Source organism: Hylaeus anthracinus, unplaced genomic scaffold (assembly GCF_026225885.1).
Source record: "Hylaeus anthracinus isolate JK02 unplaced genomic scaffold, UHH_iyHylAnth1.0_haploid 3, whole genome shotgun sequence".
In the NCBI taxonomy this organism is placed as follows: Eukaryota; Metazoa; Arthropoda; class Insecta; order Hymenoptera; family Colletidae; genus Hylaeus; species Hylaeus anthracinus.
In genome coordinates this window covers 16,278,885-16,302,386 of record NW_026535284.1, presented here as the reverse complement: position 1 = coordinate 16,302,386, position 23,502 = coordinate 16,278,885, and the positions used below count along the sequence as shown (strand labels likewise).

Below are 23,502 nucleotides of genomic sequence, written 5' to 3'. Positions count from 1 at the left end.
GAAAGTAATTGGGTTCACTCGAAAGTAAATATAGGGTAACAAACCACCCTTACACGCTTCAATCAAGCTTCGATCAACCGACAGTTTTTGATTTCCGAAAATTCGACAAACTCCGTGACGCACGACCGTAAATTTGTTCAGCAGAAATGATTCCGCTTAAACTAGGCTAACGAGAAAGAGAAACATGTGCAGTCCTATCCCGATTGAAGTTTAAATTCGGCTCCCGCTCGTTACACAACGTTTGCTCGCGTCCAGAAAAAGTAACGGTCGGGATTAGTCGTGCGATCGACTTCCAATTAAATCGTTTTAATGAATTTCCGGAGCGCGAGTTGTTGGAACTGCGTCAGCCTGCCCGAATGACTAAACCGCGGCCAGCTAAACCAAACACGCCTTGCTGACGAAATTTACGGCTGTCGCGGCACCAAAGCCGTTCGATCCGACTTCAATTAACGGCCACACGGAAAAAAATGTTACGAGCCCATTGAATCCGGATGATTTCGTCGACAAGTTTCGATTTCCTGTCGATCAAATGGTTTGCAAGCGATTAGGATGACAGGCCAGAGTTGTCGCGAGAGTTCAATTTGTCCAAAAATTGTTGCTAAAACGAATTTCCCAATTTCCGATAGAATCCAATATACTCGTGTTCGAAAAGTTTTGGACTGAAGAACCAAAAAGAGAAATTCTTACTGCAAGGGTTGCTGATGGCGGTTATTAGGTGGCGGTGCAGCCTGTGTCGTGGCTGCTGCAGGTGAGTTCGCGCTGCTGACACGATGCACGTGCAGCTGATGCATCTGCAGCTGGGCTGCGTCTTCGCCGAGAAACGAGCACCTCGAACATTGCCGCCTGTTGTGCACTTTTAGCACGTGCGTCGCGAGACGCTCGGCGCGTGCAGCTTTGTACTCGCAGAGGGTACACGCGAAGGGTTTCAAATGAGTGTTGAGGTGTCGTTTCAGGCACCAATTGTCTACGCCGCTCCAGGAACAGTAGCAGCAAGTATACCTGAAAATGGTCAACGCGTTAGTCGGGAATATATTAATTATGTAATGATGACGTCGTTATTTCGCCGATTGATAGAGTATTATCCCTCACCTTCGCTCCTGAGCTCCTTTAGAGCCACCCTTGAGGTGACTCTTGCTATTACACCCTCCGTTCTGCACCCTCCTTCCTGTAGTACAATTGGTCGCTTCCGGTTGCATGATGCTGGGCACAGGCATGGATGTCGCCTGATAGATTCCAGCTGCGCTAGCTGTGGTTCCGTTACCAGGATTCGGCTGCAATTGGTAACTCTTGTTATTGTTAAATCCAGACGAATAGTTGGTGTGCTGTTGTTGCTGCTGCTGCTGCTGCTGCGGTTGCTGTTGTTGTTGCTGCTGCTGTTGTTGTTGTTGCTGCTGCTGCTGCTGCTGACTATTAGCGTTCCCATTTCCAGTTATTCCTGCGTTTGGCTCCTGCTTGAGAGGCTTGGGTGCGCTGGATCCTGCGGGTCTGCGTATCCTGGACAGCTCGTAGCCATGCTCGCGATGCATCCTGAGAAAGTGTTTCTTCACGTGATCGGCGCGATTAAACGGCTTGTAGCAAATGTAACAGTGAAACGGCTTTTCCTCGCGGTGAATGTTCTCGTGGCGCGTGTACAGATCGCGACGATCGGTACCATAGGGGCAGTACGGACAGGTGTAACGTTTCACGCTAACGGACACGGTGGCCGACGTTGGTATTGTCGTCGTGTTCTATGAAGTTTAAAATATTAGTCAAATGTATAGCAAGCGAGGCTTGATCTTTAAATTATCGGCCAGTGGAAATAAAATTCCAATTTGTACCTGGTGCAGATGTTGCGGCGCAGGAGAGGACGGTAATTCCTGCAGCAGAAAGGTCGACGTGACCGGCAATAAAGCGGCGGGTACCGTTTGCGTTTCCTGCGTCCGTCTGGAGGGCGGTGCGACGCGCTCGGCGCGCTCACGTAACCTCTCCAGGTAGGAAATCACGTCCTCGATTTTCAAATCGGTCTGTAGGTAATCTTTGTGAGGCGAGTGCAGCCTGTTCCTACTGTCATCGGCGAGGATCCTCGAGGAATGAAGCTCCATAAAATGCTCGGCCACGTCGCGTGTTCCACCGCCCAACACGTCACCTATTCCACGACACCCAAAAGTCATTAGTTAAGGGCTAATGTATAGTATGTCGATGTATTCGCGTATTTAACAGGCAGCAATGAACCAATTTAGGTTGGAATACGTGCGAACGGTTTGTCGCCATTGAACATGGTTTTCCGACGTATTTTCTATTTACGATGCAAACAGGAATTTCGATGACACGAAGCGCTGGAAAATACCCGACGAAACGCCCCGCGCGGGACAATAAAACTGCCTTTTGTTCGAAAAGGATCCGCCCAGCTTGACGGGGCTACGTTTCGCCATTGTTTGCCTCTTCAATTCCGTATCAATATAGCCTCGGGACCTTTCTTGCCTACCGACCCGTTATTTTCCTATTTGTACTCGCTACCTCTACAGTCAACATCGTTATAATAATTACTCGAGTTTCGCTCGCGATTCGGGAGAAGCTCCAAGTAAAGCTTCGTCATAACTGGTCGCTTTGTCGCGAAAAGTAGCTCGAATTAATTCGATTCGCGATGAAAGGAAGGTCCATTCTTCGTCACGCTTTGTCGAGAATGAACGTAGAATTAACAAAAAAGTTAAATAAAAAAAAAAAAAAAAGAAGAAGTACTAACCGCATTCGTAACACCTCCACGTAGCTTTCCCAGGATGATAAGCCGCGATACGGCTACCATCGGTTCCTTTAAGCGGCTCCTCTTCGCACGTCCAGTTTCCATCGTCGCTCCCATCGGTTCCATTTCCGGTATCGTCGTCGTTCTTATACGATACGGATGTTTCGAACTCGTTCTGCACGCTGGATGCTACGGACAAACGAGTATATAGAGGAACGAAATTTAATTTCATTCTAAATGAATTAACGACTCACTTCTATGATCAGGATCTTCTCCGTACAGTTTCCTGGTTATTTCCTTGAACATATCCTCGTAGCAGTCCAGCCTGCTAATTCCCGTGCCGCTGCCTTCCATTTTTCAACTTCCCAACGGTCACCCAGTATCCTTGGAACAATGAGTACCTTCCCCGCTCGTCTACCTGCGCGCAAAGTTGTATCTGTAAGTCGGGTTACAACTAATAATCCCAGAATCCTCTCCCCCCTTTCGTTTTCCCATCGCTCTTCCGTTTCTGACCTTAAATTTACAGACCGCCCGTGCCGGTTCTCTCGCCCGTACATATTCTTTCTCGCTTGTTTTAAGAATCGAACCCTTTTTGCGACGTAATTGAAGCTGAATCGATGAAAGGGTCCACGTTAATTGGGTCATCGAACTTTAATTACATTTTTGCCAGGCAGTACACTTTCGCGATTCAACTTTTCTTCTCGGGTTAAGCTGTTCATTTGTACAAGTGGGGACATCAATCATGTCTGTTATTCGTTCTACAGACATAGTACCAGAGGTGTGTGAAATTTGGAAAGGAAGAGACTATCTATACCCACCTTCTAAATAGGATAGCTTTTTCGAAGTGAACTTCTTACAAGTTCTCGATATACTTTATTCCAATCTCTCCCACTTCATTGACTTTTCCACCCCCGTCGCCCCTCCGGTTCTTATCTTCTGTATATTCAGCTGTAGCGTAACGCGTCGAAACATCTTGCTCTCGCAATCAGTAGCGACGTTCCACTTCCACACCGATACACTCCAAGAATTGATTCACCGTAACAAGATCGGAAGTTGAACAAAATAAACTTCGTTTGGATGATAGGAGAGCACTCGAGGCGATGCAGTGTCCTTTTAAATGGAACCGCGGTAACGAAGAAGGAACGACGAACAATTACGAATGTTTCTCGAGGATCTCGAAGTTAAGACCACTTTGTAATTCATTCGAGCGTGAGCAGTCGCAGCTCGGCTTCCTGAAAAGACCGGAGGGGCGAAAAATCGGGGTTTGATTGTGTTAGAGATTGTGTTAAATATTCATGAGCGGGAAACGTTTTGCCTCTAGATCGCGGGACGATTTAGAGGCTCGCTGAAAAGAGTGATCGATTTCCCTTTGGAACTAGAACAACGAGCGAACCACCGTTTCCTCCAGAGGAGCATTTGCACGACAGACGTAGGAGTGGTGCTTCGTTCTCGCTTTTCCACGGAATATATTTCTTTTCGAGGAGACTGTGACCGGCCCCAATCCTTCCATACTCGACACCCCGTAAGAATAACTTCGTTACGTATATCCTTCGGAAACTAAAAACGGAAAATAAATATTCAAATAAACGCTCTCTGCATCCGCGCAAAAGTATCGAAAATAGGTCAACCGATTTTCCTAGCCCGCAGCGAAAGCGTTAATCGTTACCAGTTTCTATCTGTTTCGGACAATCCTGACAAAAAGCTACTCGGTTAACCAGTTAATTCGACCCCGGTGGGGGCGCATCGAGTCTCGATCCCCGCCCCCAGGAGTCGAACCGATTGATTTCGATCTCGGCGACGACGTCACACAGTTTTTTGGCGGGGTGCCGTCCGGAATGAGGAAGAAGGCTGCACGTATTGATCCGTGGGACGCCGCGCGAGTGGAAAACGTGAAGGGAGATGGCAACCCCAGCTTGACTGCACGTACCGTACGTACACCAGCGAGTTAGGGGTGAACAAGAGCGTGTTCTCTACGTGGAAGGGGTTAACGGCAACGAATAAATCAATATTACCCCTCTGCGAGGGTAGCGAGCGATCGAGGACGCGTCCTGCGGAGGCGACAGATGGCGGAGAGGGTGGCGACCTCAGCCATGTCGGTTTTCTACGTTGGTTGAGCACCCCTGTATCCGAAGAAAATTATAACTCAGAGGGGAGATGCGGGTCGGTAGAACAGAAAGAACAGTGGCGACTTTATGTGCGAGCAAACGATGCGACCAACCATTTCGACGACGATAGTTAAAAACTTTACGACGATAACGCCTGTAACGTTCCTCGTTACAGATACGCTAATAGTCATTTTTTCAAACTTACTTCTTGCGTGCACTATATCGAAAAGTTGACCAGCTTTACTTTATTTAACGCAGTTTGGGTTCGAAAACTGCGTACCGATAATTATCGGAAGATCCACGCTCTTCGAGCCACCCTCGCAGCCAACCCTTGTACGTAGTTCTCGTGGTGTTACGCACGAAGGAATGGATTCGCTGCGTATTTTTTATTACCATTTTGAAATAAAAATTTTGTTTTTTTTTAACTTATTCGAAATTCTTGACGGATCAAGGATGTTCGACGTCTACGGAATGAGGGCGTTTAGATCAAAAGTTGCATCGAGGGCCCTAGTACCTCTAGCTGCGGCCCTAAGGGAGGGACGTTAGCGGAACTCGAGGGAACGTTGAAGAGAAAAAGGAGAAAGCAACAAGGAGAGAGAGAGAGAGAGAGAGAGAGAGAGAGAGAGAGAGAGAGAGAGAATTCCAAATGCTATAAAACAGGAGTGGGGATCGAAAGGGGGAGAAGGAATAGTAGGGGAAGCCAGAGAAGCGCGCGCAGTCTGCCATTCAAATTCGTCCGGAAATTATTACCGACTAACCAAGGACGCTCGAAATGCGCACGCGCATTCGCGTGCACGTATATACGCCCACACACGAAGTATTCAGAAACGTTTCGCGCGAAGAGCAGAGTCGTGCACTCTCGGAAGACGGTTCGCGCTGGTTCGCGCTGACTCACGAGTATTCTCTACCATCAACGATCTCCTCGTCTACGGTTCTCTTCCAGTTTGGCGCGTCTCGAGGCACCTGGCCGCAGGCGATCTCGCGAAATCGCCCGACAACGAAGAGGAAGCATCGAAGCACGCACGCGAGGCATATTCGAGCACGAGTCTGTCGCAATCCACTCGCGCGCGGACCGTCGAGCTACACGCGACGCGAGAACGGATCGCTCGTATCGACTTTCCGTCCCACGAAAGCTAAACGAAGCTCTGGCAAAAGTGGTGAAGCGCGTCGACGAGGAGACGAGACTCGAGGGCTCGAGGGGCACCCGAAACGTACGCGACTCGAGCAGCCGTACCCTGGAGTCTCGTCCTCTCAACGGACATACTTGAAAAGATATCGGGCTCCGATCGAGCAGTGGTTAACCGAGTTTGCACAGCTGTCGCGTAGGTTCGATTTTGGTGAAAGGTCCTCAGGTAACGTCTTGCGCGAAGGAAAGTCGATGACGAGCCCTGTCGAAACGCGGACACTCGCGACAAGCACGCAACTTCATCGCAGGCGATGCACACGACACTGTTCCCTTGGTCTCGAGCGATTCGCGCACTGCGTCACTCTCACTCGCGGCGCGGGCCGAACGTTTTCCATCGATTCGGTTCTTATCCAGCGCGAGCGTGGACGACGTAGCACACTGGCCGAAACGCAAGAGAACACGGGACACGGGTGGTCCACGACGCCGCGGCCGACGGGAGAGATGACAGAGGCTGGCGACTATGGAAGACGAGGAGGAAAGAAAGGAAGACGTAGGAGACGAAGAGAGAGAGTCGCGGGGGCCGTGGTAGGAAAAATCGTGGGCGCGCGCTGAAAGATGGCTCGGAGACGCGCGGCGCACCGTGGACGGATCGCGCGATACGACGATGGGTATCTTTGGTTACTCACAGGTTCCGAGGACGGCGACGACCACCACCAGGCGATCCTTGGACCGGGGAAAATCCGTTGTTCGAGAAAACGTCGGTTGCTGGTTCGGTTGCAGGTTGTTTCCTCGACGGCAGTCGGGTGGCGAGTGGGTGGGCAGGCGGGGTGGCAGGCGGACAGAAATGGGTGGCGCGGGTGGGTTGGAAGCAGCGGCGTGTGGGTGGTGGGAGTGGGGTGAGGGAACCCAATACCACCCTCCTCGCCCATTCAATCCTGCAGTATTAGGGGGAGCAGTCGAGCCTGTTCCCGACCCTCCCTCCCTCCCACCCCTTGGGTTCCCTCCCTTCCTCCCTCTCTCCCGTCCGCCCTCCCTCCCTCCCTCCCGCCGTTCCTCTTCCTCTCTCTCTCTCCAACACATCCAGCGGGCAGGAACGTCTACGATGAGAACGACGCCGACGACGGACGTCTGCTGGGAGCGTGCGTGAGGCTATACGCGTGTGCGTCGATCCTGTCTTTCCTTCGTCACGCATACAACCACCCGCAGCTAAACCTCCCTGCACGTGTTCGCGACGTGGACTGTTCGAGGGGCTGGTTCGGTCCAAGGGGAGGGAGGAGAACTTACGGAGCCCATCGTGGTCCTCGAGGACGGGAACCATTTCCGAGCAAGGGTCTCCGCCGAACCTTTCTGGGTCTTCGCCCCCTTCTCCCCTTGTGTAAACGTATTTTTGGACGATGGTTGCTCGCCTCGAACGGGGGGTGACGAAAGTCGCGAGCGGAACGGGGATGCTCGAGTCTTCGAGAAAAACGTATCGATTCCGAAATCGATTTTAACTTCAATCTACGGAAGAGATCATTGTACGGGAATGTAATTACAGTTTTGTACAGTTTAAGATCGCGAGTTTAGGACTGCGCGAAAATGACTTTTTCTTCGTTTGTCGTAACGATTGACGATCGAAAAACCAAGGATGGTAGCTAGAAACAACCTATCCACGGTGAAATTGAAACGAAATTTGCGAAAGATAATATTTACAAAAGAATTAGTCACCGTCTAAGGGCTGTTTGACTCCAGGGAACGGAAGGATTGTTCGGAATGTTCTCTTCTTCCATGGTCGTCGTAGAAATTTCAGGCAGACCGAGGCAGCGCAAAGGTGTTTCCATGCGTCTGATCCAGCTGCAGGTAACTGCATTGCCAACTAGAAGAGATCGACGAGGTTCTCGCCGGCTTTCTCGTCGGCATTTTCGTTTCCCTGCCTTCCAAGCTTGACCTGGAAGGAACTAGATGCCAGCAGCTTCGATTCGAAACGATCGACGCAACTTTATCGTACAAGTCGTACTCGACAAGTTTAAACGAAGTAGGATGTCATCAAAGATATACTCTGTTTGCAATTAAATTGAAATAAAAGCTCTGTATACCTTCCCGAGCGCTTTTACGTTCGACGATGTAATCTAATAGTCTTCTCTGTTGCGACCCCCTTATCCTGACTTTCATCGCTTTAACCCTAGGTCAACGATTTTGTTGGAACTTTAATAAAGGGACGAGCATTCGATAATGGATAAATACAGCTCCAACGTTGAGAAGCTTCGCGTTTGAAATGCTTCGATGATTAAATGCTTGGCGATATCGTTCGCGTCGAACGCAGATATTTTGCACGTGTCCGCACAGGTACACGGTTCGCTATAAATAAACGAAAGGCAAGTATATCCTAAGGACAGTAAGGGCGGGCAGTGTTGCGTAAAAGATGACGCATCGTGACGTACGGGCGTGCGTAAACGTGCAGGAAAATTGTGGAACGCCTGTAAGTTTCTTGGGACGATAAAGAGCGCGTAAAATTGGGAGGATCGATCGAACGGTCTCGCGTATTAAGTACAAGGTGCGTTCAAGTAATTTAAAAGTATCTTGGCCTGATATCGAAAATCAATTTTTAACTTTTAATTTCGCGTACAGTCCTTGACAACTCGTCGAGTGTTCTTATAACATTCTATCGGAAAGGGAAGCGTTCTCGAGTGGAATAGGACGGAAGAATTTTTTAATTAATTTTCATAGAGCCTCTGAGAGGTACTTTGGGAGCTCTTCGTTTTGCACCAAACACGTTACGCGTTGGAAAGGTCAAGAGTAGTCGTAAAAGAAACGTTTTCAAGATTGCAATCCTACGAACGATAAGATTAAATAGCCTTATCGGTGTCGAAGCTCGTCGTCATCCTGCCTCCCACGTGGTACGCCTGATCGCTTATTATTCTCACGCAGATCGCGACGCGTGGTATTGCGCGTGAACCACGCGAGAAACGGCACCTGTTACCGCATACCGTACCATACCATTCGTCTCGAATAACGAGAACCCTGTTGACAGATTAAGATCGGAGCACTCGATTGAGCTTTTCGATTGAAATAAAAAATGATCTGGGTATGGTCTCGTCGACGGTCTCCGTCTCTTTCCCGCGTTCCAACGTCCGTGCATCTTCGTCTGTGTCGTTGTTGTACGGCGAGTGTTGATCGGCGGGTCGTTCGCACGCAGGATCGCGAAGCATGGCGGACAACAACGGTCGCGGTCGGCCGGGCTGCGCGAGCGTCGGCGTCGGCGTCGGCGTCGGCGGTACACGGCGGCGTTGGCGGCGCGGCGGGTAGGTTCGCGTCGCGGCGCCTCGCGTCAGCGTCGCTGGGACCGTCGACGGAGGCCAACAGTGGTGGCCAACGCATCGCGCGAGCCGCGTACATCCGCCATATTGGCCGCGAGAGCACGGCTCCTCCGCGAACATTTCACTCGACGGATCAGGGGGTTAGGAAACGAGGGCGTAGTGTCGCGTTAACCCCTCGCGAGGCGGGCAAAGGGGGTGGCAGGCAGGAGGTCGACATCGCTCCAAGACTAGCCGAGTTCGCCTCGAATCTGTTTTCTAAACAGCAAAGTGACAGAGGGTGACAGAAGGAACTAGGACAAGAAAGAGAGGACAGAGAAAAGAGGATCCAAGTGTACGACAGTGATTCAAAGGTGTCCAGTGGAAGAGAGACGAATCTTGATCTACGCTCTGAAAAAGACATTATCCGTTGGCAAAAAGAAGATGTAACAGATCCAGTGCATCGTTCACGATCTATCGTACGATCCTCCGAGCAGCCGGAAGATTCTCGAGATCGGTCCACGCTCTTCCACTCTAAAAAGATAAGGAGATCGAATAGATCAGGGTATCGTGGCATCTTGCTCTTTTAGAAAACTTTCCTGGCAGGAATCGTCGAGGTGTCGAGTAACCGGATTCGAGAAAGGTTCCCTCAGGAGTGTCCATTGGTGGTTTCCGTTAATTTTTCGGTGAGCCTCGAGCAGCTCGGTGTCCAAGCGTGACTCGTCTCTCCCTCTGGTCTCTGCCAATCAATAACCCAACAACGCACCGCCTCGCTCGCGCTCAACTCTCTGCCTCCCTGTGCCCCTCTCTCTCTCTCTCTCTGCTCTCGATCCGCCGCCGACGGATCGTCCAGATGCGTTGAGAGGTCGCGGAACGCGATGCTCACCCGTTTCCCGTTTCCGTCCGACTCGCAGCGCTCCTCTTTCCCCTGTTCCGGTCTGCTCGGTTCCGTGATTCCGTTTCGATCGTCCTGCCAAGGTCCGACAAACGAAGGAATCGACTCGGCTAAGGGAAAGAGGTTCCAGGAACGCTAACCTGTCGCGAAACACGCTCTCTAGGACCCTGACTTCGTTGAATGCTGTCGTACTCCAAGTATTCGAGCTGCCTTGCAGAGGCGGTAAGAGGTGGAAGAGTTCCCCTCGTCAGGCCGACTGGCGGGAGGTTTGCCAAGTCGATTCTTTCATTTGCCGTACCTTAGGAATCCCTCCTCCCGCCGCGGATCAGCGACGGTAGCAACGTCGCGACGTCCGCGCCGACGGCGAGCCAGAGGCGGCGGTAGCGGCGCTCCAACAGGCCGCGCCAGCGCCCTGCGGCGGTTTCAATCGCACACGAACCTATTTATACGACGTCGAGCATCGCCGAGGACGACGCAGCGAGAGCAGCGCCGGTGGTGGGCCGCCCACGCCGAGCAACAAGCCCCGAGGGAAGCGAGCGTCGTCGACGGGGGAATCAGAAGAGACACCCCGCGCGACAGATTCGCTGGCCCTGGTCGATGGACACCAGGAGCCAGACGTCCCGATGGGACCCATTTCGGGATGCGGCCACCCGTAGGGGACGCCATTAAGAGGCTAGTCGTTTCGTCGTCTCGTCCTCCGAGCCGGGTGCTGATCGAACCTCGCGTATTTGCTTCACGTTCGATTCGAGAGGATTCGCGCGCGGACCGAGACTCTCGCGGCTCTCGAGTAGGTGGATGGGGGTCCGCTGGGTGTTGCCGAACGCGACTTGGTGAATCGTGAAAGGCCATCGGCGCGAAAGCTCGCGGAGCTCGCGGAGCTTTCGGGCCTGGACGAACCGGGAGGCGGGAAATGGTTGGCGGCGTATGATGCGCGAGACGGATCGTCTGGCTGGACCTCGACGCGCCGATTCGAGCTGCTCGACCAACAAGACAAACACCAAGACGAAGACGTGGAAGTCCTCGTAGCCTGGGTATCAACGCGAGTGGGTGCGCGGTGCGCGTATGTGTCCGTCCGTGAGTGCGCCAAGAGTTCGAGTACCGAGGTGCTGGAAGCATGCAGCCACGTTTGGGCGAGGCCCGCAGAGGCCTTAGTCCCGTTGAAGGAGCGGGATAAGGAGTTACCGGAAGGGAGGATCCACGGGGTGGACACTGCTCGCGGGTGACCAGGCGGTCCCGCGATTCGCGGACCCGTTCGCGAGAGCTGAGATCGCAGGGAACGCGGGAAGCGAGCTGGACTCGCTTTCAGGCGCATGGAACATGATAGAGGTGAGGCGTATGCGATTATCGATCGAGAGACCCACCGAGAGTCCGTCGGCTGAGAGACTCGCGGGAGATGCCCTGGCCGCGGCTGCGAGTTCCCACTTGCCACTTGCCGCGAGACACCGATGCTTTCGCAAAGGAACCACTCGACCTGTTCCCCTTCTGATTTTAACCTACATTCGCACCAGAATTACTCCTTACTCCAATTAATCTTTATCCGAATAGAATCGCCACTCGAATTTAACGCTTTCTCGTAAGATTTTAGCGCCCCAAAGTATTCCTTGCAACGTGTTAAACTAAATATAAAATAAGAATTTTACCTAGCTCTGTGTATAAAAATTCCTTGACACCACCGAATATCGTATGCGCGGAGCCGACCGAAGACGAACTCAACAGCTGGAAGGCATCGGTGAACCGTGAATTCGGGTTGGCTACTAACTAGTCAGAGCCTGTTGATCCAACCAGGATTTATATTCGGCCACGGACGGAAACGCTGCATCTGACACACGCCGACACTATGAAACGTTTCGCGAGCTACTCGAGCGTGGCGGCGGCGCGGCGGTGTTTCCAAAAAATTACAAATAGCTCTCGGTAAAATAACAATCTCGAATAGTGTAATTTATATTTAAAAACAAACACGCGAGTGATCGAAATCAAATTAATCTCGCGTCGACTCGTAAGCCAGGGTAAACAGAGAACGACTGACACGATACGCCAAGTATGCTTCGACAAATTTAACAAGACACAATCCTCATGCCGTGCACGTGCTTTTCAATCGAGCAACGCGACGACAGGGTCGATCCACCGACGCGTTCGAGTCGATAACGAGCAGCGTCGCCACGCGTCGAGGGATTTTCGAACGTTGAAAGTTTAACGACGGCTAAACCGCGGCACGGGCATCAACAAGTGTTCGAGGCGCGTTGCATAATTAGAATGAGTGGCATGACTCTACACACGCGTCGATATACAGGGTGTCAACGCTCGAAAAAGTGACAACACTTTGTAGAAAGATAGATACGCGCAAGATAGATACGCGTACAAGTCCGAATGAAAATTTGTTCGAAACAGCCTGTAACACTAGTGACGTCGCGGTATGAGTCACGAAGACAATAATTCCGAGTTGAAAATATTTTTATATCCCCTCCTCTTTTCTCGGAGAATGTAAACACTGTGTGCGAATGCACTTTTTGGCAGCCTTCCAACGATTGGGTGATTCAGTTCCCCGAGATCTGTTACGCTTCCCGTATCGTGTGAACCGCGCGTAAATATTATTTTGTTAAATGCAGTTTCTCTTCCCCTACTCTTTCTTTCAGCTACGATCGCGGTAAATATTGGAAACTCTACGGGACGCGAATCTAATAACACCATCGATACCTAGAAAATGTTAAATATCGGTCGATTCACGTTATTTACTTAGCGGAACTGCTTTACTATATTTCACAATTTATCCAATATTAATATCCAATGACATCGCTTCGAACGTCGACGTCGCGTCTTTTTACCGTCAGACACGATTTTCTATCTGTACGCGTACACGTGGATTCCCGCGAAAGTCTGTTGTTTATCAATCGCTGCCCACAGCCCGTATTAGCAACTGTGGAGCGTGGTCGTTATCGTGCGAAGCCGTTCGTGGAGCAGATCATCGATGTACACCGTGGCGTAAAAATAAAGCGGCCGTCAAGAGAGAGAAGGAGAGGCTGTGCATGGGTCCAGCTTTGTTCATCGGAGCCTCGATCCACGATGTTCCTTTGCTAGGTATTTCCTACGGTCGGATAATCGCACAACCGATGCGAACTATCGGTTAAGATTAGTTGTGTACTTTTGGTAGCCTCTTGGTAGGTTAACGGGTACCGCTGGACACTCTTGAATTCAACGTACGCAAACTCTTGTAACATTCTGGTACACGCGCGGGTATCTAGCTTATTTTCAATATCGCATCGTGACGGTAGCAACTATAATTACGAATAAATATTCTCGCGATCTCTATCGAAGCAATATCGGCGCGAGATTGGTAGCTCGCGTTAATCGATGTCGGTTTGAATTTTTGTTTATTCCAAACGAAATAATTCGTCCCTGAAGAGAGATATTCTTAGAGTTTGGAGTACTCTAGGATATCGTTGAAGCTAGGATGGCGTAGAATCGGTAGATAGGTAGTAAAGTTAGCTTGAAATGAAAACGAGTAAAAAGGAAAGCTTGATGTCGCGCGGGATCATTTTTCATTTTCCTTTGTCTATTAAAAACATGGTCCGCTTTGTGAACACGCGAACAGTAAATCTCTTTGGCGAGTCTTGCATTCAACTATCGTTGTTTCCGCGTTAACTTTGAAAATCCGAGTGGATCGATAGATGCAGCTGAACGTGACGACAATGGTATCCAAACTAATTGGCAGCCTTTTGAAACTTTATATGTCAATTATCGTACGGTCAGCTTGTTTCAATTAAAGCTTAACGACTGTGTCGTGGTTCCGCGTGTGAATCCGACTGTGATGTTTTTCAGATGCTGGAATAAAAAAAAATATAAGAATTAATCCAGTTTGCAGGATAAACCAGTTCGCGTTCCAATTTTAGCGAAAACTCCATTTCGACTCTGCGCGAAAATTAGAGGATTCGAGTCGACGAATCGGGATAAAATAAATATCGGAAAGTTACATCGATGGATTTTCGTAAATCTAATCAATTTTCTATCGCTCTACTTGCCATTCAGACGGTATGCGCCCTGTCGAGATGCGACAATTGCCCAGCTACCTTCGGTCGCCCTTCGAACAACAACAATCCTCTCTTCGTCAGAATTTCACCAGCTTCGATCATCTCGTTGCGAAGATCGTGTCGTTTTCCAATGAAATCGTTGGGACGGAACTTTGCTAGAAGATAAATCTCACTTGGAACCCCTCCAGAAGACAATAGCCACTCGGTACCCCTATAGAGAACAGCTTTCACACGCAATCTCAACGCTACCGCTTCAACGAGACTTAAGACTTTGCTTCAATTCAGATCCGTGTATACCAACCTACTTATTGTATCCTCGCAAAAACAACCCTTGTAACTTTGTCACCGTTACACTTGGATTCGCTACAGTCTGACCTGTTTCGGTCATTCCATCGGTGATATCATGTTTCCGAGTTATATTTTAGTGTCGACTTGAAAAGACGATTAACGTTAACGTTTCCAGTCGCATTCTCTCGATCGAGTCCCTCCAGAGGACGAATGTCCGATCGCGACACGAAAATCTCAGCCGCCGCACCGGAAAGGTTAAGGTCAAGGGTGGAGCACAGTGACTCGGTGCACTTATTTTTAGCGGACAGTCGGCAGTTTCCCGTGTGCAGGGTGGGACCGACTCACCAAACGAGATATCGTTTGCAGATGTCGAGCGGAATCGGTGCAACTGCAATGGGGATCGGCGTTAGTCACGGGGCAGGCGGCGGCGAGGGTGTGGCCGGTGGTTGCCGGTTACGCGCTCAAAGCCAAGGTCAGGCCTCCGGGTCCTCGGCGCAGCACAGCAATCCGCAACAGACCGCGCAGCAGCAGCAACAGCAGCAACAACAGTTGCAACAGCAGCAGCAGCAACAGCAGCAACAGCAGCAGCAACCCCCGTCGTCGCAGCAGCAGCCGCAGCAACAGCAACGCCAGGGCTCCGGGATCATGGGCCGCTCGAAGAAGGACAACTGTTGCCTGTGCTGGTGTTGGTGCTGTAGTTGCTCGTGGTATTACCGTTTCTCTCTATTTTCTACCAGAGTCGGACAGAATAGAATCCATTTCATTTCATTGTTTGGTACGTTTTGTACCCGGACGATGTCCTCCTCTGGTCTTTATCCACGCGATTAGTTTTAAATCGTTTGATTTCATTGCGCGACGATCGGTTATCAGAGGCGTCGAAGCGGATCTTTTTGCACGCGTAAGCTTTCTCTTTTCGCTTTACATTCGATCGATACTCGGAATCGTCTCGCGATAACTCGCATATCCTGCCGCGTGACAAGCCATTATCGCCGTGTTTCGCAATAGAATCATTCGTGGAACGATGTCAGTCCATTGTCTTTAAATGGAGCTACAACCTATTTACTCGTCGAGCAGCCGTACCCACGTTCACTCTTTTCTCTGTTTCATGCCGCACGCAGGAATAAATGGTAAGCAAAGCAGGCCACGAGACTGGACTCGTCAAGGAGTTGATCGAGCCCGGTATTTTAAATCTCTCTATTCTTACGTTCGAACGAAACGAGTATACGTTACCATTTGTCGATTGCACAGTTTCTCATTCGTTGTTCGGTCGATCGAATCGATTAATTGCTTTTTAAATAAGGTTAAACATTCGACAGTTGAATGTTCTCGTTGAGAAAGATTTCCAAGCCTGCGATAGCCGACCTTGGGTCGATGAAATGCGCGCTGACGAACTCGTCGGTCGAAAAACCCTCCGGATGCGGGACACGTGTCCTCCCACGACGGAAATCTGCACCCCGAACGGAGAGAGAGCGGCCCTCGGCTTGGGTCTATCTGCTTATTTATCCCCGTTTTCCTTGGCTGTTCCGGCGTTATCGGGCAGGTCGAGTGTTTGCAGAACGAAACGAGGAAGTTTCCGGAAATAATGGACGTCGCGTCGTAGCAGACGGGAAACGCGGACGACGAGGAGAAAAGCGGCTCTTTATTTTCGCCTGGTTTCCGTGCCGAGCGAACGTGTTTCAGTTTATCGGCCAGCGCATTCTAACGTGTCTCTCCTCCGACAACGCGTCAAACGGGGGGTTGCTCTTTGTTCGTTTTTTCTTTCTTCGCGTGGACGAGTGTACGTGTCTGTTTTTTCTACGTTTTCGCATCTCGTAACACCGTGTACGCCTCGCCTTGCAATAACGCGTTTCGGAGTCCGGTAGTATGCAGATAGTACTTGGAATTAGTAGTGGCATTGACCGGTCGACGATTCCATACGAAATCCTTCCAAAGTACCAGCCCGCCGGTAATCTACCTTGACGAGTAAGAAAAAAACGACGCGTAATGAAATAATGTATCCACAGTTTGGCGGCGGTGGGCGGCAACTCGACGGGTACAGGTGGCGCGGGTGACCAGGGAAAGAAGAAGGGCAACGCGAGCGTCAGCGGGGATCACGGGAGCGGCATCGGAGTCGGCGGTGATCTTGTCGGTGCGGGGAACGGTGCCGACGGAAACATGGAATGCACCTTGGAGGAGGTCAGGTCTTGGGGCTCGTCTTTCGACAAGCTGATGAGGAGCCCCGCGGGCCGCGAACACTTCAGGGAGTTCCTCGTCAGCGAGTACAGCGAGGAGAACATTGCATTCTGGCTGGCGTGCGAGCAGCTGAAGCGCGACACTAATCCGGAAAGGATCGAAGAAATGGCGCGCTTCATCTACGACGAGTACATATCCATACTCTCGTCGAAGGAAGTGAGTACTGCTCCCTGTTGGACCTACCTTGCTTAACCGTAAATAACATTTTTCTGTTGTCGAGGGTGGTGGTTGGTCGTGTAGTCTGTTGTCCTTTCGTGCTCAGGATACCGCGAAAAGTCCAACATCCTGTAAAAATAAGCGGTCGTTATCGTTGCAGTCGCCTCGTTATCGCGGCTTAAACAACCGAGCAGCGTCGAGCTGCTAGGATTTTTTCGTGTTAGAATAGGTTCCCACGCGTGCGATAGGGAACACGATTCCAAGATTTCAAGAAAGTACCTGTAGTCGGAACAAGCTCGATTGATCGTTCAAGGCCGCTTATCTAGCCGTGAATCGCTTCGGTCACGACCCCTACTATTACCTTACGCTTGCCTCTTTCATTGAGAAACAGAGAGAACACGTGCTCGTAGGGTCGCGTGAAGATATGCCAGACAGAGTAACAAGATAGCACGGAGGCATGGTGGGGATAAGCCTTGGATGGCCTTGACCGAGCAATTGATTGAATCACGACTGCAGAGGGGGACGGTACCGATAATACATGGCTTATGGGCTAGACGCTACCTAGGTCTGAACTCTCGCATTGTTTACGGTGTATCGCGAGAAGCTAGAAAGAATACTCTCGAGAGATATTTGTTAATCACCTGTGGCTGATTTCAGGTGAGCTTGGACTCGCGAGTACGCGAAATAGTGAATCGCAACATGATGCACCCAACCCCGCATACCTTCGACGAGGCCCAGCTGCAGATTTACACCCTGATGCACCGCGACTCGTATCCCCGTTTCGTGAACAGCGATATTTACCGACGGGTGGCTAGACTCGGCAGCGGACCCCCCAGTCCGACCAGCGACGAGCACGGTACGGGCAAATCAAAGGGTAAGAAGGGAACGACGTAATCGCACCGACGACGAAACGGGGTGGCAGCGGACCAACACACCCTCCGTCTGTTCAGCGGAAAAAGAAGCGAGGCCCGCGATACGCTGTCAACGCTGGCCGATGACGGGACCCAGAAGCCATCGGCGACCGGAGAATTCAGCCTCGGGTGTCGAAACGCCCGTGCCTCTCCCTTGACCATCTACAACGGATAATCTCGCGATGGGATCTCTCGACGTTGATGGATCTCGTTGAAATTTCTCGAAGCGGCTCGCTTTTCCGCGCGTCACCATATTGGGGCCACGTAACCGCGCTCGCCGTCAGGCAGCGCACGAACTCGACGACGACGGACCGAACAAACAAGAAAACGTCGCGAATCGCTAGAGAAACTGAACGAAGAAACGTACAACAAAGAGAAAGATGAAAGAAAAAGAAACCAAAGTAACGATACGTAAGCGGTCCGATCGCGTGGATCATTACCGACTCTTCCTTCCAGGACACTCTTCGGTACGCTCGTTTACGCGACACGGTGAACCGAGGATAGGGTATAAACGCGGAAAACGGTCGGGAATGACGTTCATCTTTCGAGCAAGTTCCTAAAATGTTCATCGTCCGAAGGTGTACCGCGACTGATCGTCGCCAATGATCTCTCTCTCTCTCTCTCTCTCTCTCTTTCTCCTTGCTCGACACGAAAGCTGCGTCTGCTCTCTCCTGCTCGACACTTCTCTCTCATTCTCTGTTACTGTTTTGCTTTCTATCCCTCCGCTTCACGTCTTCCCCTCTACTCGCACTCTTTTACTATATCCCTTTCATCGCACGCGTTCGAGAAGATCTCTTGCACGAATTCGATCGAGAATTACACCGAACGAAATTTTAAACGATTCCCGAGCCCATAGTCGAATTACGTATCGTTTGGTCGATGTCGAGCAATCCTTTTATTCCTAATGTACAGGGTGTCCGTGACTCTCAACCTCCTAGAATATTACAGGGTATCCCCGAAACGGACCATCTACTTATCTTCTCTAGATGTGACGTGGAACCTCTTCGATCTCGATTATTTCACAAATGTCAGGACCAAAACGTTCCGAATAAATGTATGTAACGCAAAGAGATTGCTCGAATCGATCGAGGAATTTCGGTTGCACGTATCGCTTCTTTCGATCGAACGAATTCTGTTTGCGACAAAAGATATTGTACGCGACGAGTCGAGGAAAGAATTAAGGGCACCGCGTGGTTTGAGAAAAGCAAATACCGTGAGAATACTATGACTGCGCGTCAACTACAACCATCGCGAAACGTACCTCATTATTGCTACTTCGCAAACGAGACTCCTGCAAACGAAAAAACTCTTTGCCCGATGTTTTCGTACCGATAAAGTCGTACGTCAACCAAGAAAGTCGACCAAGTCAACTTGGTACTTTCGACAATGGTACTTTCTTCGGGAAGAGAGTTTCAGTTTCACCTGGTCTTATTTGTCACACCGTGGCGAGCAGGTACAGTGACTTATGAGCCCGAAGAGGTAACTTGTTCGTTTGGTCACAATTTCGATTACATGTAACGGGACCATAAGAAGGGAGAAGCGATTCATTAGCGCACGAAGGGGTGTCTCGTTCGCCAAGTACTCCTCGTTGGAATCGAGTTCGCGAGAAAGCGAGTCTTTCTCTTTCTAGAAAGAATAGCGTGGTTCGATTCTGGAACGGTGGCATGACTTTAACGCCGCTCCGGCGATATATATTTCGCGACATTGTCGGGCAAAAACGGACACCGAATCTGAATCTTGCTATTGCTATTTTTACTATTGATCATTTTTCACCAAAGGGAACGAGCCACGTTTATTTTCTTCCCTTAAGAAACACGCGAGTATTTAAACGAGGATTCGTGGTCCGTGCGATCTCGATGTATATACGAAATTTAGTATGCGACTGTTCCAAAGTCGATCCGAGTTATCAAGCAAAGAAGGAATCGTCCCGAATGCGTCAAGTATCGTTGACATTTAAACTTTCTCCCATATAATTTTCGTCATTCGCAAAAAATACAGGCCGCAATCGCGACGCGTTCGATGTACCAAGGAAACCGTCATCCCTGATGATTCGGATGGGCGAAATTTTCATCTAGATATACAAATATTTCGCGTAACAAACAACAGATAGATCACCGTTTAATCGATAATCGTTGAATCGAAATAAAAATGATAATCGTAGAATGAAACATTTCAACGAATAACGACTAAACGAACGGAATTCTGCTCATCTGTGGTCGAAGGCCGTACACGGCGAGTTACTGCCAGCGAGACACACCAAAGAATCAAACGCGCCTCGAATCCGACTACATACTTCGACGACCAAGAAAACGAAGATGCCGACGGAAACGGGCAAACACTCATAGCGTGTTACGATCTAGTCGGTACCGCTCCAAGACGGCAGCGTAGATGAAAGGAAAAGGCCTAAAGCAGAGAGACACTCGGAGCGCGAGTTCGGGACACCCAAATTCGATCGGTCGCCATTTTCTCCACATCGTATCCCGAGGATAAAACCACAGTCACGTGACCAGGGCTTTCCTCGAACCGCACAATTTTGATATTTACCAAAGAAACGAACGATGAAAGTTGACGGATAATCGAATATTAGAAATTATACTCGACCCAACGATGGCTGTTAAATACAGGGTGTTTAAAGAAATCATTCAGGACTTGGAGAACCTATAGTACTCAACGAACCGAGTAAAGAACTTTTAGTCAACGTAGATAGAAAAATGGATTCTGATCGAATAAGCAGCAATTTTTAAAGAAAGGGAAGACGATATTTCCAAGTTTCCTCCAACTACACGATTACCATTTACCAAAGAGACGACGAATTCTTTCGTCAAGTATCAACAAATTATCAACAAACCGTTGCAATTGTTTATTTCTGCGGCAGTATTTTCTATATGGCTTGTAACCACGTTCTACGTTCCTCGAGCTTTTCAACGACTACACTTACACCGAATAGGGCTTGAAATTCGTCCCTGGCCACGTGACCACGCACAAAATCGCTCGAAACTCGTCGATCACCGACGCTTAGAAGCAAAGATTCGACCGATTTCGCGTACAAAGATGGGAAAAACTTTGATCCGGATAGAAATGTCGAATAACGAAAGATGAAACACTATTGATTCGTTATTTTGTTCGAGAATACGTTTGTCCGCCTCTTTCTCGCGAGATCGATCGACAAAGCAAGCAGAAATCGTCCCGCGAGCCGATCGCACAAGCGGAAAACCAAATCGCACAGTCAGTCACAGCGTTTGGATACTGCCCTGTAGATAATATTATAGATAGTTACACGACGACGATGGCGGATAAAAGCTAATTATACATGCAAATATATAAATATATACATATATATATATAAATATAAAAGGAAGCAAGGAAAACAAAAAGTATATATATATATATATTATAAGTATATATGAAAAAAAATCACGTACGTTCAGCATAAGGGTGGCAGGGTGCGAATTACGGACTTGGGAGAGACAGAAGGAAAGGGCGGGAGAGAGTGGGAAGGAGCGAGCGAAACGGTGAGAAAGAAGAGAGATCGAACAATTTTTCATTCGTTGATCCCACGTTCCATGCGAGGAGACTTGGTTCGCGATCGAATTTCTCGCGGCGAACACGAGACAACGTCCCATGCTTCCCGCACCCCTTTCGTCGCTTTTCACCCCAATTCTAAAGGTCCGTTCGTTTCTTCTACGGTCGAACAAGTCTTGTTCGTTACGTGCGACTAGTCGAATAATCTTGTCTTCTGACGAGAATGGGGTTCACCGCTTCGACCGACTGAATATTTCATTAAATTCGAAATATTATTTTCCTACGTTTCATTTATTCGTTCGAGAGAATCAAAGAGTCACCGACACGAGTCGATGCAGCTCGTCGTTGTACAGAATATCGAAAATTAATTCACGTCGATTAGCCTCGAAGCTCGTTCGTTAACGTTCAACGAAAATTAATTTCGCAATTACAGAATTTCATTGTCCAACGTCGACTCGTCGACACGGTTGCCCAGCGGACGAGGCTAACGAGTACGAATTATTTTTCATTTTCGCCGAGCATCGCGTTGACAAAAGTTCTTAGTAAACTCGTGGTGATTCTTCGTCGAAGCACCCCTTGAAAACGGAGGAAAGGAACGATAGGGTGTGGTGCATGGTGCACACAGCGATGGGCAGAGAAACGAAACGCTGGCGTAAGTGAAGGGTGAAATTGGTCGAGCGTCATCTTCACTAATAAACGCACAATTTTTCTGAATCTCCGACATCCTCTGCTTCTTTCTTCCAGGCATCCCCCTTTTATAATCGTCGTTTTACCCAACGGCACACGCGTTTTTGTATCTCCCGAACGACAATATTTGTACGACACACCGCGGACTCAACCCTTTACGCCGCGAGCGATTTTTCGAACGCGGAATTCGTTCGCCGAGTTTTGACGAACGCGTCGCCCAAAAACTCGGACCTCCTTCCCTGTTTTAAGTTCACGCTCTGCGGAATGGGACGATATGCAATAAGAGAAGGATGGAATGTGAGGGTTAATAAAGTGGTGAAAACGATATTACTTGGTGTTCAACTGCTGCCTCTGACGCGGAATCCACTTACTTAGATACTCGTCAAACTCATACGCTACTAATGCATGCAGATAACTATCGCTATTGTTTTTTCGTTCGCCGACCACCATTGTATTTATCCTGTAATCGGTTATACCCTCTGCAATTCCTTCTTCATCGCGTCCATTCATTCGTTATTCCTTCCATAGTTGGCGCGAATGCCAATCACCGTAACTCGCGCAATCTCCTTAAACGCGCCATCCCCGCCTTCTGGCCATTTAGGGACAAACCTCGCCGAATGCAGAGCTCGTTCAACGATCTGTCTCGCGTAAACGCCATTGTCGAGCATCTTCTTGCGAGTCCCACTAGCCAGAAACGCGCGTTATCGCGAAAAAATGTCACGCGACGGCTTCGCGAAGCCCTGTTGCTCTTTCTTCGTCGCTGTTTCGATGCAGGAATGCGTTTTACCTCTGGGACCATCGGGCTCGTCGACTCTGCGCCGGCTCAATGGACTTTTCCCGACACTCCGGAAACGATCTCGAGGGTGCAAATGTGTTTTTACTTGTAGGACAATAAAAAAAGTATCGTAGTCAAGGGTAAGTATAAAAAACAAAAGATTCTCGAGGATTGATATCATTCAAATACGAATTTTACGCATCGACCGTAAAATAGTTGTTAAACTCCTCGACGCTTTTACTTGATATTCCATTTATAGGACGAGAATGCAAGATAACATTTCGGTAGCGATATACTACTAAAGAATTTCTACAAAGTAACCCAATCGATACACAAAGTTGTTACATTAATTTACTAGCGACCACTGGATACCTCAAATAAATTAACGTTCACCATCACCAGTAATTACGCTAAAGTAGTTCGTCAAATATCAACGCTGTCGTATAACAATAATATACTGTATTACTAGAAAAGTTACAAATTTATTATTCGACGTAAATATAACATAACGCTATGTATAACGTAAATATACGTAAATTGTACGTAAACATGATGATAAGTTGACGATAATATGTGAAATTTATCATTTCAGAAATAAAATGTAAATTAATACCAACATTCAAGAATCATTTTTAGTATGATTTTGTTTGCTATTAGACAGTTATCAATGATTTTTAGTGATTATTTATTAATAATAAAAATAGTAGTATCTACAGCGCCATCGGTGGCGAAACGTCCAAGTTTGTAGCGAAAATAGTTCCAGCCGGTTCTGTTAGATGGCGCCACTGA

At 49.1% G+C, this 23,502-nt stretch overlaps 2 protein-coding genes across 12 annotated transcripts in view; one reads left to right on the top strand and one right to left on the bottom strand.

Moving 5' to 3' along the window:
• The window catches only part of LOC128893489 (uncharacterized), a 142,423-nt gene that overhangs the window by 3,983 nt on the left and 114,938 nt on the right, over window positions 1-23,502 (bottom strand). For 2 of the 11 annotated variants that reach the window (XM_054154471.1, XM_054154481.1), the window contains exons 1-6: window positions 5,105-5,223; window positions 2,974-3,137; window positions 2,723-2,908; window positions 1,818-2,125; window positions 1,090-1,727; window positions 688-999 (exon numbers count right to left, since the gene is read on the bottom strand). In XM_054154471.1, the coding sequence (XP_054010446.1) occupies window positions 688-999; window positions 1,090-1,727; window positions 1,818-2,125; window positions 2,723-2,908; window positions 2,974-3,073 (1,544 nt within the window). In that variant the 5' untranslated portion in view covers window positions 3,074-3,137; window positions 5,105-5,223. The other 9 variants (XM_054154477.1, XM_054154473.1, XM_054154472.1 and 6 more) reach the window with 9 other exon arrangements.
• Window positions 9,225-20,130, top strand: LOC128893498 (regulator of G-protein signaling 20). Its single transcript, XM_054154495.1, has 4 exons — window positions 9,225-11,443; window positions 14,797-15,134; window positions 16,434-16,818; window positions 17,476-20,130. Exons 1-4 carry the CDS (start codon window positions 11,435-11,437, stop codon window positions 17,710-17,712), a joined length of 969 nt encoding a protein of 322 aa, XP_054010470.1. The 5' UTR covers window positions 9,225-11,434; the 3' UTR covers window positions 17,713-20,130.

What these genes read in the sequence shown, in the direction of transcription:
- LOC128893498 (XM_054154495.1), top strand. An exon ending in TGTTGGTGCTGTAGTTGCTC is followed by an intron (nt 15,135 to 16,433) that starts GTGGTATTACCG and finishes ATGTATCCACAG; the next exon opens with TTTGGCGGCGGTGGGCGGCA. An exon ending in CCATACTCTCGTCGAAGGAA is followed by an intron (nt 16,819 to 17,475) that starts GTGAGTACTGCT and finishes GGCTGATTTCAG; the next exon opens with GTGAGCTTGGACTCGCGAGT.